Here is a 19,108-nt window from a genome sequence, read left to right on the forward strand (position 1 = left end):
CCAAACGCATACATTTAATGAACCAACTGAGACTTGAGGTTTTCACGTTAAAAACCAGACAAGGACAGACTGTGGTACGCAGTGCTAATCACGGATCAGAGTGCATCTGCAACAAGAGATGTCTGAGCAAACTGCAGGACGCGTGCTGGGAACTCCCAACAGGAGCTCACGAGTCCCATTTTGGTTGGACCAAATGATGGTATGTGCTATGGGAAGGGTACCTTAAGCTGTAAATCCTCACTCGTTCAGCCCTGGAAAGGTTCCAGCCCCGAAGGGAGAACAATGCTCGTGTTTCAGATAGCCCACAGTGCCCAAATTGTTAGGCTGGAAACAAGCGTTGTGAGGGCCTGGTATTTATGTTGGGACCCACTTATGGAGAGGGAGCAACTTGTTTTGTTTTTAATGGAGCAGTCGGGAGAGGGATAAAAAGCTTTTTGATAATGTGAGGAATGTGTGGGGGAGGGGAAGGTACAGAGATAGCAGTTACTGTAAGTCCAAGGCAGCGGAGGCCTCTTTATCAGAGCAGCTCTAATGATGTGCCACGGGCACTTTATTTGAAAGCTTCATGGCTTGCAGAAAAGTAAACAAATTCATTAGGTTATTTTTAAAGGAAGATTAAGCGTAGTGTGTCGTCTGTCGGACAGCTGCTGCAGTCATCTTTCACAAACACTTCATGCACGACCACCCTCGGTGCTCAGGGCTGTGGTGGGGCTGTTATTTCAGTGAGTACCACCGTGGCTTTTCCAATGAAACTGTTGTTTCCTGCAGAACAGTTACATACCTACCTTCTCCAAGATGTTATTTGAGGTATGAATTGTTATCCAGGCAAATGCAACATGCATTGTTTTTTTGGGGGGGGTGAATGCTGGCTTTCCATGACAAGAAATTAAATGCATTTTAAACCAAACAAAAAAGCAAATCCTCTTTACTGCCTTTTATTCTGACCTCCACTTTCGCATCCTTATTTGGTCTTTGAAAACACAGAGTTGAAAGGGTGGATCAAAGTAGGCTTAGCTGATGCAGGAATTAACACTGAACCAACTGTGGTGCTCGGCAGGTGCCTTTGCCAGATCAGACTGCATTCAGGTGCTGCCCTGTTTACCTGGCCTTTGCTTTGCAGGTCAGCAGCAGTAACGCTGCTTAGCAGCTGGGGAGTGCTTGGTGCTCATGCTTGGGAAGCATTGGCTCCTTAAACCACGGCAAAGGCATCACACTTCTGTTTGGGACTGTGTGAGCTCTGTAACTATCAGGCTGGATGTGGCTCTGGGCAGCCTGGTCTGATGGTTGGTGACCCTGCACATAGTAGGGGGGGTTGAAAGTAGGTGATCTTTGAGGTCCTTTTTAACCCAGGCCATTCTATGATTCTACGATGATCATGTAAGCTAGGAATTAGCGCCATCCCTTTGCTCTTCATATTGGAAACGTTCAAACTGAGAGTAAGAGTCTCATTTGCAAAACTTGATGGCTTTCTTGTTGTCGTTGTTGCTCAGTTGTTTCTGAGAAGTTGCACAGCAGAGGTGGTTTGGCTGTGTCCAATTCGTCACTGCTTCCTGAGATGCTTTCTCTGCATTGTCCTGGAGGTCTGTCTAAGGTAGCCGCAGAGCCCTGCAAAGGCTAGATCTCAGAACACCTGATAGATCTGAAGGCCCGGTGGATCTGACATTTATCCTGGAGCGTCACTGAGGAGAGGAAGCACAGACACTGCTGGTTTTGGACTGCAGAGTGTTCAGACAGGAAAACAAAATGTACCGAGATGTGGAAATCACAGGGGAACGTTGAGTAACAGCGATTCAGCTGGAATTTTTCATGCTTCCAGTTGGTACTTAACAAGTCAGAGGGACTGCTGCCTGGGAAGATGAATGAGCAGTGCTGGGAATCACTGGGGTATGCCTCGGCTTGTTGTGGAGCAGCTCTTTGTTTCTACACTGCGTGATCTTACCCTGATCAACTCAGTGTATTTGCTGAATGCTCCTCTGCTGCACGTGAAACATTTTCGTTTTCAGTATAGTTCTGCGTAAATTTTTAGTGATTGGGCTTTCAAGATGAATTAAGAACTGTTTTGTCTGGAAGTGTGTAGAAGTTCCAACCTTTGAGGTTTATATCTGTAGATCTGTTTATGCAGGATTGTGCATGTTTACCCAGGATTGCCAAAGGATCTCCTAGAGCTGTAGGAAGATGGTAGATGTCACATCTTCCCTTCTGGCAAAAGGGAACTCAGGCCCATGGTTGGAAGAGAGAGGTTTTCTCAGTCCAGGACAGTGTGATCTTCCAGTCCCAGTCTTAAGGGAGCACTGTTCCCATATACGTGTGTATGTGCTAAAAAATTCCATACCCTCCCTCCGCTGTGAACAGCCTCTGCTGCCCATATTCCTTGCTATGAGAGCACAGACAGCACAACAAATCTTGGAAATGATGTTTAATACCAAGCAGAGGAAGTACTTGCTCTGATTGCTGTACTGCTGAGCTCAGTGCTCTCATCTACAGAGGACAGAAAAGGCCTCTGCTGACTTCTGCAGACTGCAGCATTTACAGTTATGTGAGCTGAACAGTGTGGAAGCTTCGTAGTTTGGTGTATGGTAAAAGTATGAAGCTTGAAGCTGCTGGGTTAAAATATTAACTGTGCCCTTCAGTTGCATTTGTGAATGTCTTGTTCACCTTCCTATAGAAACAGGATCACTTTATTTAAATGTTTATTGTTTCAGGCAGCAGATGAAGAGGAAGATCTTACTCCAGAGGAAAGGAGGAAATTGGAAAGAAAATTGAAAAAGGAGCGCAAGAAAGAAGAAAAAAAGCTGATGAGGGAAGCTGGAATCTCTACTAAGAAAGCAGAACCCAAGAAGCTGTCAGGATCTGAACTGGCTCTGGCCTATTTAACCAGGTAAGGCTGCTAGCAGCACTGCAGGTGCTCTGTGCAGAAACAAGCTGTAAACCAAGCCAGCAATCCTGAGCAAGCTGACCCAAGAAATAAGGCATTAAAGGAAACTGCTGCAGTTAAGTAATAGGCTAAAACTTCATTTCAATTGACAGCCTTTCACCTTGTTTTATGTATAGCACAGTAACAACTGAAGGATGTTGAGCACGGCACAAACGTTTTATAGACAGACAGTTCCTCTCCTGAATGTCGTATAGTTCAGATGTAAATATCTCTGGATTAGCTGCACTCACAGAGATGAAGGGCGTATTACAGAAAATATTGCACTGAGGAAACTTGTTTTAAGTGCACTGTTTTAAGCAAAGGAGTTTTGGGTGTTCTCTATATGTAAGCAAATTGCATTATGGACTCCTCACTTAACCTAATGCATGATGTTTGGATATTTGTACATTAAGACATGATTATGCCACCATGTTAAAGTGAATAGTGTACAGTGCCTCACTTCTGCATACCAAAGTATACAGGGAGTCCAGTGGCCTATTTCGGATCGGAAGCAATTACTTTAGCTAGCACACTGATTTTGAATACTTTGAATTCCAACATAAAGAAACATCTATGTTTAAAATAGCTGAAACAAAGCATTCACGGTACGCTGCAGACAGTAAGAGGTCATGTATAAGCAGGAAAGTCGTATTTGTTTTTTCCCTGAACAGAATAGACCCTGTCTCTAAGACCTGCAGAGGGCTGGCGTGTTACCAGCTGTGGGTTACCACGGGGAATAATTCCATCGCTGCATCTCTGGCCATGCTTAAAACTGAAGCATGCAGACTGTCTGAGTTGTTACTTACCACTCTCAGTGGGGAGGGAGGAAATTAATTGCATTCCAGGCAGAGGGACATGTGCATTTTTGTTACATAACCCTCAGCACGCAGCGATAGCACAATGACAATAATATTTTTGATCTGGAAAACAGCTGGAATGGTTCACCACTGTTTTGAACTGCAGATGGATTGAAAGTTATCTTTGAACCATCTGCTCCAACTGTACTCTGGTATGTGTGCAAGTAAGTGGCGGATCTAGACATAATGGTTTTCAGGTTTGGAAAGCAAAGGAACAAGCTGTGGGGTTTTGGTTGATATTCTGCTTCTATCTGTATGGATTTGTGCCTTGTTAGATGAGAGTGAAACTATATTTGAACTAATTTGACTGCAGAGTTTAACCTGCACCAAATGACCTTGAAGCAGTATGCTGGCTACACAGCATGGTCTTGTAATAGCAGAGCCCCACAGCTCTAGGTATGGCTTGTGTGGGGTTATGTCAGCAACAGATGGTTTGAATTTTGTACACTTATCAGGGATAGCAGTAAGATGCTGAACTGCCAAATGAACGTAACCACGGGGTGCATTTTGCCCCATATGTGCTGTGACCTCCTCGTGTCCTTGGGAGCCCACTGTAAAAGCCATGATGACTTCAGTGGGTCAGGGATTTCAGTCTGTGTGTTTTTGTGGGGCTACAGGTGTGAATGACGCATGGAAGGATAACGTCATCCTACAGATGCAGGAGCACAGTGCAGTGGGAGGTAAACAAAAGGGCGCTGTGGATTTATGATTTGCCCCACCTACAGCAGAAAACCTGACATTAAATAGTGCTAAGTGAGGTGGCCTCTTAATTCCCTGATGACAGGTGAATCTCCTGCATTACAGGTGGAACTTGAAGTACCATATAATAATTAAAGCAGTCATTTTTATTAGTGAAGAGACTGACTATTCACAGCACGAGAGCACAACTGAGGCTTCAGCTTTGACAGGAATTTGTTTTAAGTTTGATAACTTTCAAAGGAAAACGTTAGAAATCATTCACTGAAAGAGTTCTGTTACACACAGACTTTTGACGTGCAAGGGAAAATTCTGCTTGTTTTGTAGGTCATACATTTTTTAAGAGGTAGTGCTTCTCTCGGACAGCAGAGCCTTCTTTTCCAGTCTGTGGGATGAAATGAAGAGGAATTCTTCAGCAGAAAACTGGATTTCCGTTTCTAGCAGTAACGTTAGGGAGAAATACCAACATCTTACGTGGAAGAACAGCAGGCGGGCAGCTCTGAAGATAGAGAGGACTAAAATAGGGTGCTAAAGCGAAAAGGGAGACAGAAGGGTTATGTAACTATGAGAAGGAGAAAAAAAAAGAGGAATAATGCTTTAAAAAAAAAAACAACAACGTTACTGAACAGGAAGAAAGGAACAGCAAAGCAGGAGGGAAGAGCTGGGTGTTGGTGGTTGCACAGAGCTCTTCCTTTTCCTTCTAACAATGACGTGCTTCTTTTCTTTTAGGATGATTCACATCTGAATCCAAGGTCAGAATGCCTCCTTTCTTTGATTCTTAGAAAACAGGAAATAAAATTCATACTTTTTTAAGCTGTAAGTGCCTTCAAGTGAAAAGACGACGCAATTCATGAGAATTCTAATTAGACGTAATTATATCCCAACTGACCTTTAGTGGTGCTGAAACGATGGCAGAACTTGTTTGCCTTGGCACGTCGCTCTCCTCTAGAAATGTTTCTATTGCTGTACTTAGCTCAGCAAGTTGTTGCTTTATGGATCTGCTCATATGGGTTTCTCCATCACCCATTAAAGTAATAGAAATGAGAACAGATGTCACCCCAAGCACGTGGAATTACAAAGATGGCATCTCTTGTAGAAGGAACAGATAACAGCCCTGTGTGGATATTGCTGTGAATTACCTGAGCATTAGAATGTTACCTACCATGTGCTCACATTGGAAAAATAAGCTGCTAGAGTGCGTTTCTTCTCTCTCTGTCAGGATTTATATGGCACCAGCTCTGTGTGTCACCAGGGTGTTTTCCCAGGCGTTGTCTTTCTGGTTTCCTCTGCCTGCTTTTGTATCGCTGCCTTAAATTTAGGTGAGCATGTCAGAGACTTCCTCAGAAAATAAGAAAGTAAGTAAAAATAAGATGGTTGCCACAATGATACAAAGCAAGGGCACATTTTGGAACACAGAAGCAAGACAGTTTGGCACTGAGTGGGGAAATGGTGTGGCTGCAGAATATGGCACTGTGCAGGAGTGCTGCTGGAGCAGTGCCTGGGGCAGCCCTTCATCTGCTGGGCTGCAGGATGGAGGCAGAGCACCATCCTGGGCCAGGCTGCAGAAGGGCATTAATAGGTGTCTTTCATTTTGAGAGTTGCAATTGATGTTTCCCCATCCACGGCTTCAGCTTTTAGGTACTAAGAGTAACCAGTGCACGGAAATCTGAACATCACAGGTTGTCTTTTCTTCCCCCATATAAGATTAGCAGAGCTTAACACACCTGAGTGGCAGGTAATGTCAGTGCGTCGGTCTGTGCGCTGCTGAGCTGCCCTAGATGCTTGTTAGAGGTATTTCCTTTGCAGACGTTTTGCTTATTGAACTGTGACTTTGCCATTGTCCCTGGGATGTAATGACTGTCTTATGTAATGCCTGTGAGATGGAGCTCTGTGAGCCCTGACGCCGACTGTTGCATCAAGCAGGAATGTCTCATTGCAAACACAGCACCAGTCCAGGGCAGGGAGTGTTCCCTGTGGCAGGGAGATGCAGTCGATGTAGGAGCTCACCAGTTACCTTGAAGTTCATCAGCTGTTGCAGCACTGATCGAATTGCAAATCTCAGCCAAAGCAAAAGTTGGGCTGTGAAGGTGTCTTGAAATAGCAGCTTTCCCTCAAAGATGAGGGGGTTGTGGTGGTGGAGGGTGGTTTTGCTTTAATTATTGGAGGGTTGTTTTTTGAAGGCTCTGAGGCAAGTGTTAGCTATGGATGTAATTGATGCATTCATGTGTGCTTTCACAGTCCTTAGTTATAGAAGGAGCTGCCTGAATCCAGGAGTCAGATAGAGGGTAAATTTGCATTTGGCGTCGTTCTGGGCTGCTTTTGTGAACCTGGGCAGACGTTTGCTGCTATCTGATTTCAAAGGCTTGCACTTCTCCTCATGCTGCACAGAACAGAGCTTTTGTCTCAGGACTGCCCCAACTTTCTGTCGCTGATTTTTAGTTGTACCTGCCTGTGAGCAGTATTCCTTCCTAAATCAGAGCATGCAAATCCCTCTGTAAAAGGGAATGTTAGCCCACTGATTTTAACAGTGGGACAGATCTGCCTCATTGTAAAGGAAGTCTCTGTCCCTGTTAGTGGCAGAGAAATTAGGTTTGTCTTATTAAGAGAGTAGGGTTACCTTATCGTCATCCCACAGCCCCCTGTGGCATCTGCTGGAGCCCGGTCAGTTTGTTTGCAGTTCCCTAGCAGCCCCAGCATTACTCACAAACCCTACAAAGCTGTCAGCACAGCACCCACACCTCGGCTATTTTTAGGGTGCCAGTATGCCCACAGCTATTCCTGCGGGGTGGATGCAGAGTGCATTCTCACTCTCCAGGTTTGGTGCTGCATAGGGCTCTTCTGCAAGGCATACAGGCACACTGCCTTTTTTGCAAGGGTATGTGAGGCAGAAAAGGTAATCAGTTGTGGATCTGTTACTGAGCAGTGTTTTGTAAATCAGAGTTTCCCACACCGAGCATGGCCTGCACCTGGCTGCTTCAGAGTTCTGAGTCTCCCTGCCTCTCCAGTGAAGGATCAGCAATGCTCCATCTTTCTTTGAGCCACATCGCATTGTGATTTCGTGTTTTATTTGCCACATGTGGAAAACCTTTACTTTTTTCCCCCTCCCCAGTCCATTGGTCAGTTTTGTGCTGATGACAGCAGCTGCACAAGCACACCAGCCATACCCACAGGTGGTGTTGCACTGAATGTAGAAGAGGCAGTGCTTCTTGTCCTGCTTCAGCCTGGCTGTGACCGAATCAGACACACTGCCATTCCAGAGCTGCATTCAGCATGTATATTTCCTAACATTAGTGTCCTCAGCATCTGATTATTCAATCTGTGCATTTAGGATTCTGTGAATGTCACATTGCACTCTCGGTCACAGCAGCACACAGCACTGCCTGTCCCATCAGGGTGTCTGGCAGCCCGGTACCAAGATTGCTGATGCGCCCACTGACTTCTGCATTCACTTCTCTATGTCTCAGGGACAAGTGATGTGCAGGGCTGTGCTGGAGCCCTGCCAGCCTTCTCCTAACCCCCCTCGTGACACCTGCAGGATGTCATGTTGTGCAGGAACTGCTTTTAAAGCATTAATGATTAACTCCTTGGTGTTAAACTCTAAAACTGCTTTTTAGAGTCCCAGTACAACAATTCCACTACTTTGCAAGAAGCTCTTTAACATCTACCTTTACTTCAGCCACTTCCTGCAGATTTCTGTTCTGATGTCTTTTTTTCCTACCTGTAAACACTGCAGCTCTGCAGACAGAGTGGTGCAGGTTGTGTGTGGAAGTAGAAATGGCAGGGCCACATTTGTGGTCTGCAGCTGTGTCACAGCAGCCCAGCCTTGCAGTGCTGGGCGAGGAGATGGCTGCAGGGCTCTGAGCAGGGAGAGTGACCCCGTGCTGTGCAGGAATTGTGGCTCAGGTCTGGAGCTGAGTTGAGTACCAGGGTAAGGCTCAGGTGAATCTGAAATAAGAAGCCATGCCTCTCAATCTTGGCTATTCTTACCAAGAGTTTCTGGGCAGAAAAAAAATAAAATAAAATCCTGGAAATACATTCTGGGTACAGGTAACTCTGCCCTGGAAATGTTCCAGATGGCCAGAGCTAGATTATTTGTTTATTTACTTCATAATTTCAGTCATTTCCAGCAAGGAATGTCCATATTAATAAATCAGGTTTTGAAGAACGTAGGTATTGAGAAATCTGAGTAAGCAGCTCTGGCTTCTGGAGACAAAACAGAGGACTGAAGATTCTGAAATGTCAGGTTATAAGACTTGTGAGTTTAGCTCAAGTAGAAATTCTTAGATACTGCAAATATTTCCTCCTTATTTCCAGCTCATTCAAAAGGAGGCAGTATTATAACATGCACTACTGTGTGATGTTCCAGTAAAATTAGTGGAGGTTTGTGATTCAGCTTACTAAACTGAGCTTTGGAAAGCTGCTGCTCTCGCATGTCTTTCCCTGCACCAACCCTCTTATGGGTTAGCCATTAATAGCATTCTGAAGAAACTCATTTCTATCTCATGTAGGGAAAGGATTTGGAATAGCTTTCTGGCCCATTTGCTCAGCACTTACGTGTGGCTTAAGAGGAGAAGAGAAGGGAGGAGGTTCATGTCCGTGCTAAATTCCTGTCCATCCGTGGATGTTGTGTCTTGCTAAATCTGCTCATCATCCCATTTAGTTTATGGCAGAGGAAGGAGATTTCTTCTTGTCCTCTCCATAAATGCTCACTACATTTTACAAAAAGGGAGAAATAGATTAAAAAACTCTAATCCTGCTTTAGGGCTTCAAATCAAATCACTTGTCCTCCCAAATCTTTGAATTAATGTTATTGAAGGTCACAAGGGCACCTCTCAAAGCGTTTCTCAGTAAGAGCTGCAGAGGGTCTTCCTTGGAAACCTTCTGTGTCTGCAGCTCTGCCATTTTACAGTGTGAAACAAAGCTGCCACAACATTTACTTGGGCATTTGGTTCCAGCAGTCTCATGGAGAAGTGCAGTATTTGACAGCATCATTAACACGACATCTCCATTTCTTATTTGTTATATAAGAGGAGCTTGCATGGATTTGTTTCTGTGGTGTTCTGTCAGGATGTTCCTAAGGCCACATCTGCACTGATTTCTGGGTGCACATGCCATATAGAGAGTAATATTCCAGACCATTCTAGCTACTCTGAAAGAGCTTTCTGTCTTTGTCCAGGTCTATGCGTAAGAGGACAAGGAGGGCAGGAGCACCTCTTGTTTTGAACGTATACTTTCTGTATGTCTAAGTGCTTCCTTAGGTGGAGAAAATTAGATTACAGGTGTTAAGCCTGTAAGTATCAGGGTAAAATACTTGAGGTTCCTTTGCCTGATTCTCTTTCCTGGAAGATAACTTCTTTGTTTCCAAACCTAATTAAGAAAATGTAATGCATCCTTTCTTAATGACGCTCATTTCCAGTAAAATAAAATTTAGCATAAATGAATTTTCTTAACAGCTTATTAAATGTAGTCACTAGATAGTTGCTTTCATCTGTGCATAGCATCATACAAAAGATGTTTCATCTAATTAAATAATGAAGCAGCTTTAATATATTCTTTCATCTGAAATGACTTCTGGTAACCTTGTAAGAGGTATTAGGTTTGGAAGCAGGAGTTTGTAATCACCAGGCTGTGTTCTGCAGGTACCTGCTGATGCTTTTAAACAAAAGCAGATTGTAGAGCGGGTTCCCTTTCAGTGAATGAAATATTTGCAGTGTGTTCACTGAGCAGGAAGCCCACCAGTTCCATCCTGGACTCACAGAGGACGTTCCTTCCTATTTCCCATCACCTACATCGTTCCGTTCGGGCCATGCTCCTGGCTTGGCAGAAATGCAGAGGGAAGGCTGTGTGTTTTCTCTGTGCCGTAACATTGACACATAGGAGAATTAGCACCTCCAGCACGCTTCAACTATTCAGACAGTGCCCAAACATTCACACTAGAAAGTGGTTTCGTAGCTGTAGGGAATCGTTTAGGCAGGTCAGCCAAGGCCAAAATTAAAATTTAAAATGCAGTTGGCAATGATTATTAATCAGTTAGCTCCAGGGAACCATCACAGCCCCCCAGCCCCAGTTAGACTAACAAGCAATATTTTTCAAATAATAAAACCGGATCCTTATTAAAACTTGTCTCCTTCACACGGTAATAAATGCAGCGGTGCCCCAAAAGGTATCAGTAATTACTTTCATATGAATAAAACCGGCTTGCAGTGAGAGCCACCTGCAGGAAGCAGCCATGGGCAGGTCGGTGTCTGTAAGCAGGTTATTTACAGCCTTGGTGACACAGTGCTCATCACAGGGTGCTGGGGAGGACGGCGTGATGCTGTCCTGGACCCCGCAGTGCATGGCAGGCGTTGCTGGGCGCTGCAGCTCCATTGGGAAAGCCCACGGCTGCTGTCAGCTGTGCTGCGCTTTTCAGTTCCTTGCTCTCAAAATCAATCTCTCCTTCAGTGATAATTCAACTCCTACTTTGTCTTCTTTTTATAACTCTGTATAAAATAAGAAGCATATTCAGCACGGCACTATTACCTTCAGTTTTTTAAGCCTACTGCTTTCCAGCTCCTCTGCAACTACTGGAAACAAGGGAATGTTCTCTATATAGTCTATATATTTTCAAATCAAATGCAGTTTTCTTCTAGACAGGCTAAAACAGATGCCAGCCACTAAATAATAGTGCTAGAAAAGGTTTAGTTTTTTTTTAATTGGTTATTTTTCCCCATTGGACCACGGGTAGCAGCTGCAGGTAGGTCAGTGTCTATGAAAAGCTGACGAGTTGAAGCACAGCTGAGATGCCCTGCATGTATCATACCATACATAAGAAGTGTGAGCTCTACTGATGACATATCTTATGCTTTTGAGGCATTGTTTCAGCTTTCTGGGTCGACTTGCCTTCCACTTATCACCTGTGGCATCTGTTTGTGCCCTGGGCTCTTGCAGGGAATGCTCAGTGCTGGGTGTGAGCGGTGCCTGTGCTGCAGCAGGAAGGGCATTTTTGTCTTGGATGAAGCTTCAGGATGCGAGCGTAATATAAAGTGTAACAAATAATGGCAAGTGATAAAAGTGCACATAATAAAAGATACGCTGTGATAAACGTTTAATGTAGATCTAATCAAAGGTTTGCTTTAAGGCACAAAGGCTTTTTCCTTTTCCTTTGTACATACTTTCTAAGGAAGTTCTCTGATTTGTGTAATTCCCTGTGCAGATACGATCTGTCCTTAAATTAGACAATAGAACCAAAATGAGGTACTAAAAAGGCTGTTTCTTTCCTTCCTCTGTTCATGTGATACCTAAACTAAAACTGAAAGCTAAAAAAAAAAAGGGCCTTTTTCTCCCCTTGCCCTTTCCCAGTTCTGTAGTCACAGTGCTCCTTATAACCCAGATGGACGAATACATTAAAAACTGCTTTTAAACCACAGATTAAGAAACGGTGCCAGGATTTTCTACCAAAAATGTGGCACTGCTGCTAAAATCTGTTGACAATTTTAAAACAGTTTCTTCTGGCAGAAGAGATCCATTAATGTCTCTTCTTCTTTTCCAGGAAAATGAGTAAAACCTTTTTCTAAGTTTGAAGTTAATTAGCTTCCATGCTGTATTTCAGAGCTCACTGTAAATGTATGAACTTTTCCAGGAATGGGAGTTGGGACATAACAGAATCATCCATGATGTGAGAAAAACACATTGAAAATAAGGGCTGTGACTCTTCCTTACATCTGTACTTGGGTCCTGCCAAAGATGAGTGCGTAGATTTTAATTACAGCCATTCTGCTTAAGCCTTTGAAAATCAATTTAGAATGTAAATTTTGGATATTTCTTCCAAACGAGGGCAATCAGCATCACACAGACACCTGAGATGGGATTTCCTCTCACCTTGCATGCAGGCTTGCCCCATGCTGCAGGCTGGCTCTCTTGGCACGCAGGGCTGTGGAGCAGCCCCTGTCCTTGGGAGCCCTTTCTGTCGATGCAGCTTTTGCTCTGTGCAGTGCATGGGTTTGGTGCTGGCAATGAAAGAAATGTGAAACCTGCCTTTTTAAACGCTCAGTTGTTTCAAATGCCCCGAGAGAAAGAAAAGAAATTCTGAACACCCCTGATAAAAATAAACACCTTAACATTTCCCTTCAAATAACTGCACGTGTTATGACTGGACAAAAAGTTATTATTCCTAATTTGCTGTATGCACTGGAGAGCACATATAAAACTTGCACCCACATCCACATATAGTTTATGTATCCATATGAAAGCTCCACCCTTGCAGTGGCTCTTCTCCCACGCCTCTGCCAAATTCCTGCTCCACCTGTGATGCTCCAGGAATCCCAGGGAGCCTCTGTGAGGTGCCAGCTTCCCGTGCTCACCTGTATGTAGCACTGAAATGACTGTTCAGTTTCCAAAGTCGTGCCTTGTAAGGGCAGTTATCTTACCTTGATGTAAGCACACGGTGCATTAAAGTCAGTGCTGCTGTGTGTATTGCACTGTGACACAGCAGAGCACATCAGAGCTCCAAGTACTGCAGCACGGCTTTAAATGTCTTTGAGGGAATTTTTCAGTGCTGGTGCTCTTGGTTGAGGAAGCACCTGTTGCACCGAGGGCAGGAACTTTGCTTTGTGCAGCCTGTGGAGCAGTGTGGAGCCTGGGGCTGTGTGCCCATCTCAGGCAGCAGGCACAGATGAGTGTAGGTGTCCTTGTGTTTGGCATGCAGCAGTGCTCTCCTGCTGTCTGCTGGTTATGGGCTGTCGTGTGTCTGTCTTTCCTTCTTGATTTCTTGACACTTGTCTTTGACCCAATGATCTTTTCAGCTGAATGAGTGAAATGGATGGCTCTCAAACAGTACTTTTCTCCACATAAGAGATTATATAAGTGCTGGGACAGCTTCCTAGTGTTTTGTCCTGGCCAGCAGTCTAAGCAGATGCATTGTCGTCTTCCTGAATTCAATTGGTAACAATAATGTTTTTCTCTGACTGTGTTTCTGGAACCAATCTGACTGCTTTCCCTTCCCTTTCTGTACTACAGCATCCCATGGAGCTCTCTGCCCTGCATGCTGCCAGCTGTCTTCTGTGTTCCTGCTTAGCTGCCAAGACTCAGAAATGCTCTTTTTCTGTCACAGTGGTGAAAGGGATGGGATTAAGCATTTTAAAGGCAGATTGCATCTGCAGCGAGTGTCTGGGAAGGCCCAGTGCAACCATGTGTGATTTTAATGTATGGGCTGAAACTCATTTGTATGATAGACCAATGGGAATTTCGGGCAGCTCTTCTACACGACACCCTGATGCTAAAAAAACCCCAAAAACTCAGATGTAAAGCTCTTTTGGAAACTTGATTCATTTGTTTCATATCCTCTGTATCTTCAATTTCAAAGCCATTTAGGAAGATCGTTTGCACAAACACGAAAGCTCCCTTTAACTAAAGGCAGCTGATGTGTTTTTTCAATGAGATAGAGCTCATAAGAAAGACTCAAACATTAACTGTGTAAAGAAGGCAATTAGTGTTTGTACAATATATTGGAAATTAGCCGTAGGCACACTGGAAAAATACATGTTTTAAACATGTCTGTTTTCTGCCCAATTCTGTAGCTTATATTAGATCTGGACTTGGATATATCTAAAGGCCACCAAATGAATTCAAAGCTGTGAAAGACATTGTTACTGTCTCTAATAAGCTTTTTTTTTCTATAAAGTAGTTGTGTAATACAGTATAACTGTGTATATTTAATCACTCCAGGGAAAGTCCTTTTCTACTGCTGTAATATGTCAGGAAAGCTTACCTGCGTATAAACAGCAAAAAGAGACCTCTCCTGCATTACAGAGCTCTAAGGTCTTTGGTTTGAAAGCTGAGCATTTCTAAGGATGCACTAATTATGTCATTCTGATAAGAAGGGATGTCCTGCTCACATTGTCACCGAGTGCCACTGTCCATAGGTTTTAAAGCTGTCATAGGAATAGGGAAAAAGCCACTGTGGTCATAGGAATCAGTGAAAGACTTTCATAACCGTGGGAGGTTTGCAGGGAGCAACTGCCACATTATTTGTCTTGATTGCACATCCATTGTGGTGGATTTGGCTGCAGTGTGGGGGGAAACCAGGTCAGGAGAAGGGCCGAGTTCCTGGGACAAGAGAGAGGAACTGATGAAGCCAAAGAGAGAGAAGCAGTTAAAAACCTGATGGCAGTTTGAGAAAACATGAACGCTTCTATCATCTGTCGAGGGAAATGCAACTTCTTCCCCTATTCTTTTAGCCTTTGATCCCAGTTGGGCAAAGTGCAAAGCGGGGGAAATGGTTTGAGAGCCTCTGGTGCTGTGATGGGCACAAGCATCGTTTCTGCAGTCAGTCATGTTGAACTACTTGTTTATGTTCATTACCATGGGTGTATCACTAATTATCAGAGAGAAGCCTTTTTAGAAGACTGGGTGAAACTTGTGTTCATTTCTACAAGAGAACTCACTGAAGTGGAAGTGGCTGTGGGTGCAGCAGAGTGATGGCTGCCTCAACGTGTGGAAGAGAGCATATGGTTTCAGTAATGGGCTAATAAGAGCAATTAACCTCACAGTGCACTCATTTGTAAGTCCCAGTTGTTTATAAAGTGGATAATAAAGATATTGTAACATCATATAGCTTTATAGGAGATTAGGGAAATGAGGCTGTGTTTTTCAAGCTAGTGCCTGTTAGCACTCTGATGATAGCATAAGGAATAGAAACATAAAATCAGCAGAGGATGAAATACTTGGAGGGTTAGGCAGTGTATTTAACCAACCAATGTAAATCACCAGTGTACAGTGCCTTGAATAAAGGTTGTCCTTAGAAGAGGGGCTGCTTTGCAGGCAGCTCTGATGTTCAGCTTGCTCTTGCCACCTTGCAAAGGTTGTCACGTAAGCTGTTCCCATGCTTCATTTGTGGCATTGATTCTGATCCTGTAAAATATCTTATGCTGTAGTCACTGATGTTATGTTTGTCCTTTTTCGGCTTGCTGTCATTTGCCTCATGATTTAGCTTGTATTTGGGCTTGGGATTTAGCTCGTGATTACCCTAATGAGCTGTTGCCAGTTTTTCTTTGAGCTGAATTTCTGAGTCAGGAAAGCACTTGGATGGGGCACGGAGTTCTGTGGAGGCTCCCAGACTTGTGGTCTTGTTTTTTTCTGTTCCATTGGATGGGCTGAACAATGCGTTTGCTGGTGCAGCATTCCCCAAATATGAAGGCTCTTTTGCTTTATTAGACTTGACAGTGTTTAAACAATGCTAATTCTCATACCCAGCTGGCTTTTCAATTGATTCTGTGCTCTCTGTCGCTGTGTAAAACAAACTGAAGCATTAAAGACATCTTGCAAGCTTCCCTCTGGGGACTTGTCTTTCCTTAGAGAAAAATCAAGTATAAAATTTTGTGTTTTCTCCGTGTGTTTTCTGCTGGATCTTTAAGTGATATTTCAGTGCATTAACAAATGTTGTACAGAATAAGGTGCTGATTTTCAGGCACGTGCTTTGAAAATCAATATTTGTTTTCTAGCTGGATATGTGGACCAAATGTCTCTTTCTTCACCTGAAGCAGAATACACCAGTTGCAAAATTATGTTTAAGTTCTGCATAGAATTGCCATTTTAACCCAGCTAGAATCTTGCCTATTAGAAATTCGATTGCTAAACAAAGAACTTTTACAGATGTGAATCATTCGTTTCCCACTTTCAGCAGCATGGATGCAGGCTGATATTTGGGGACTAAGAATGAAATCAGAATTCCTGGGGGGAGTGAGGAGCAAAGCATTTTCTGCCCTGTGAACTTCAGCACTTTGCTCACACCGTTATGCAAAGCCTTGCAGCATACTGAGAAATGTGTTCTTTGCACTCAGCTGTGCTCAGCAGTTTGGCTGTGCTGGGCTCATGGCGCTCACAGCTCTGAGAGGAGGAGGGCCTTCATTTCTGACCTCAGGAATCAGTGCTTTCTGATGGAAATACTTCACATTCTTGGCCGTGGTCTCTCTCTTGGCCATGGTCTCTTCCTATGAGCTTTTCACTTCTTGCACAAAAGCCATCCAGCCTTGTTTTGCCACTTGTAGAAAAACACGTGCTAATATCCCACCAACACAACGTTATGCATCGACACAACGTCAAGCATGCAAAGTTACTTAGAATCCCTGTAGGAAATAGTGTGTGAACAGTAAATATTCTGATCACGCAATATTTTAAGCTTTTTATTTCTTTTTTAATGTATTGCAGCTGGTCTGAAAACCCAAAGGAATGGAAGTTTCAAAAGACGAGGCAGACCTGGCTGCTCTCACACATGTATGAGAAGGAGAAGGTTTGTATTATCAGGAGATGTTCTCACAATGGTAATGTTGTAAAGTTTTATACGTTCATTGTAGCTATTATTTATTAATCCAAGGTTACTAGCATTAGCTGTGCACTTTGCTAAAATACTCAGCCATTGTGATTGCTTGCTATTCACCTTTCTGTTTTGGGGTGGTTGTTCCATGGACACTACTAGACTAAAGCACGTCAGCCAAAAGGAGGAATGACGCTTTGTATAAACCTGAAACTTAATGAGAGTAGATTTGAACATATCCTTAATTTCTGGCTGTGGAATAGTGGGCAATATTGGTGACAGGATGGTTGGTCTGGGTGATTTTAGAGGCCTTTTCCAACCTTGGTGATACTGTGACTCTTAGCCATAGCTCGTGGATTGCTTCAGATGTCTCTGCTTCATATAAGACGTACGGATACATTGCCAAGATGCTAGAATAGCTTTCTCATTAGAAGTGAAACCTCATGTTGATTGTAGAAAGCATAACCAGAAGCCAGCCTTTCATCGTCACCCAAATCCATTCATTTCATAACTTAAAAAACAACATCCACATAGCTTCCAGTCAGCATCTGAGCACTGCAGTGCAGAGCAGAGCATTGCAGTGCAGAGCAGAGCACTGCAGCTGATGTTCCCGTTGCGTAACTGAGCACACATCTCTGCACAGCAGCTCCTTATTGATTCATTCCATTGGCATTCAGTCAGGTGTGGCTGACTGTGTGTGTGCACTTACACCCTTCAGCATCACCATCTTCCTGACCCAAACTGCACCAACCACCTGGCAGAAGGTGTTGCTTTTATGATTAAAAATACTTTCAGAGGACCCTATGATTAAAAGCAGAGCTTTGTGAAAGCAACAAGTGTTCACACACCGTAATGAGCTGCCAAATGCGTTTTTGATAATAGGTATCTAGTTGTTTGCATTGCCTTTTATTTTTAAGCTGTGCTGTTAAAAGGTTTATCCACCTTTCCAAGTCAATGTGTGCTCTTTAACTCTGCTTGGAAACTGCTTTATGGGCAGAATGGCATTTTTGCTCTTTTACCTGTTTGCTTTGGGGTTTTGTGTTGCAACATACTGGGAAATAATTAACCCTAAGTAGTGTTTGTGTTACAGATCAAAACAAGCTTCATTCCCTATTCTGTGACACTGAAATGAAAACCTCCTTTCTAGTTTTGTTGTGGGTTGTTTTTTTTTTCACGTGATGAAAGCATGATGATTTATTTAAATTCACAGTATTTTGTACTGTTTAATAATCAAAGATGCGTTGTATATGAGCTACAGATAATGATTAACATCTGCATTCAGATTCAGAACAATGAGCAGAGCCACTCAAGTGCTCATGATCAAGCATGTATGAAGTCTTTTTCATTGTCAGGACGAGGCAGGGCTGCTTTTGCCTGTGTTTTTATACCCAAATCTGATTTCCTGTCCATTATAGAATAAAATCCATCGGATATCTGAGCATGGCTACAGTACAAAAGGAGACTTCCTTCCTAAGCCACGTCTTTGATCTCTTGGTGTCACTTATATTCTTACTGAAAAGCCATGCCAAGAGCTAAATTAAGTCTCCTGTACTGATATTCTTCTTTCTGTAAGATATAAAGAGAGGTTTTCTAGTCATTTACAAAGCGATTTTTTTAAGTGCCTTTAAAATCCATCTGCTGTAGGCTGAAGGCTTCAGAGCTCAGGACTGCATACCTACAGTGTGTGCACTTCTTTGTGATCCTGTACCAAATGAATGCTGCATCACCTGTTGCTGGTTGTCCTTTGGCACAGCACTGTCAGCAAGGAACTGCATCGATTGTCCTCGGCCTCTGGGCTGCACATCCCTGGGTTGTGGAGCTCCTGCAGAAAGCGATGAGAAAAGCCAGGGTAATTGACAAGCAATACCTGCTTTTTCCCTGCTGTTATTCGTTAGCATTTCCCCATTTTCATGGTGTCACATGGTTCCTGAGCATTCAGGGGCTGGTGGTTATTGGCTGGTGGTTATTGGTTTGGCTGTTTCCACGTTAGTCTGCTCCAGTGCATGTTAGTTGGTCACGTTGGTTAGTCAGGCAGAGGCAAGGCGGGTGAGCAAGAGAGAAGAAACAAGAAAAAGGGAAAATGGGTTACAACAACCACAGTGAGATCCTGTAGGCATCACTTCGCTTGCCAGCACTTTGATGGGCCACCTCAGTACCCGATTTCAGCCCTCCCTGTTGGGAGCTTAAAGACAGGCAGCGCTCCTAAAATCTCACCAAGAGGCCCTGACATTGCAACCCCCCAAACCAATCCAACTAACTGTGATTGCACGCAGTGAGCTGTGATTGTGCCACGAGGTCTGAGCACAGGGGGTACAAATGATGCAGTTAATTTAGCTAAGGTGGAGCACA

The 19,108-nt window shown here is 43.6% G+C and overlaps 1 protein-coding gene across 1 annotated transcript in view; it reads left to right on the top strand.

The window, feature by feature from the left end:
- Positions 1–19,108, top strand: part of CUNH7orf50 (chromosome unknown C7orf50 homolog) — a 106,115-nt gene that overhangs the window by 83,194 nt on the left and 3,813 nt on the right. Inside the window, exons 7-8 of the mRNA XM_042828182.1 lie at positions 2,703–2,878; positions 16,654–16,735. Coding sequence (XP_042684116.1) covers positions 2,703–2,878; positions 16,654–16,735 — 258 coding nt within the window. The remainder of the gene's footprint in view (positions 1–2,702; positions 2,879–16,653; positions 16,736–19,108) is intronic.

This window comes from Centrocercus urophasianus, unplaced genomic scaffold (assembly GCF_019232065.1).
Source record: "Centrocercus urophasianus isolate 14NV4802_14NV808 unplaced genomic scaffold, USGS_Curo_1.0 seq_29, whole genome shotgun sequence".
In the NCBI taxonomy this organism is placed as follows: Eukaryota; Metazoa; Chordata; class Aves; order Galliformes; family Phasianidae; genus Centrocercus; species Centrocercus urophasianus.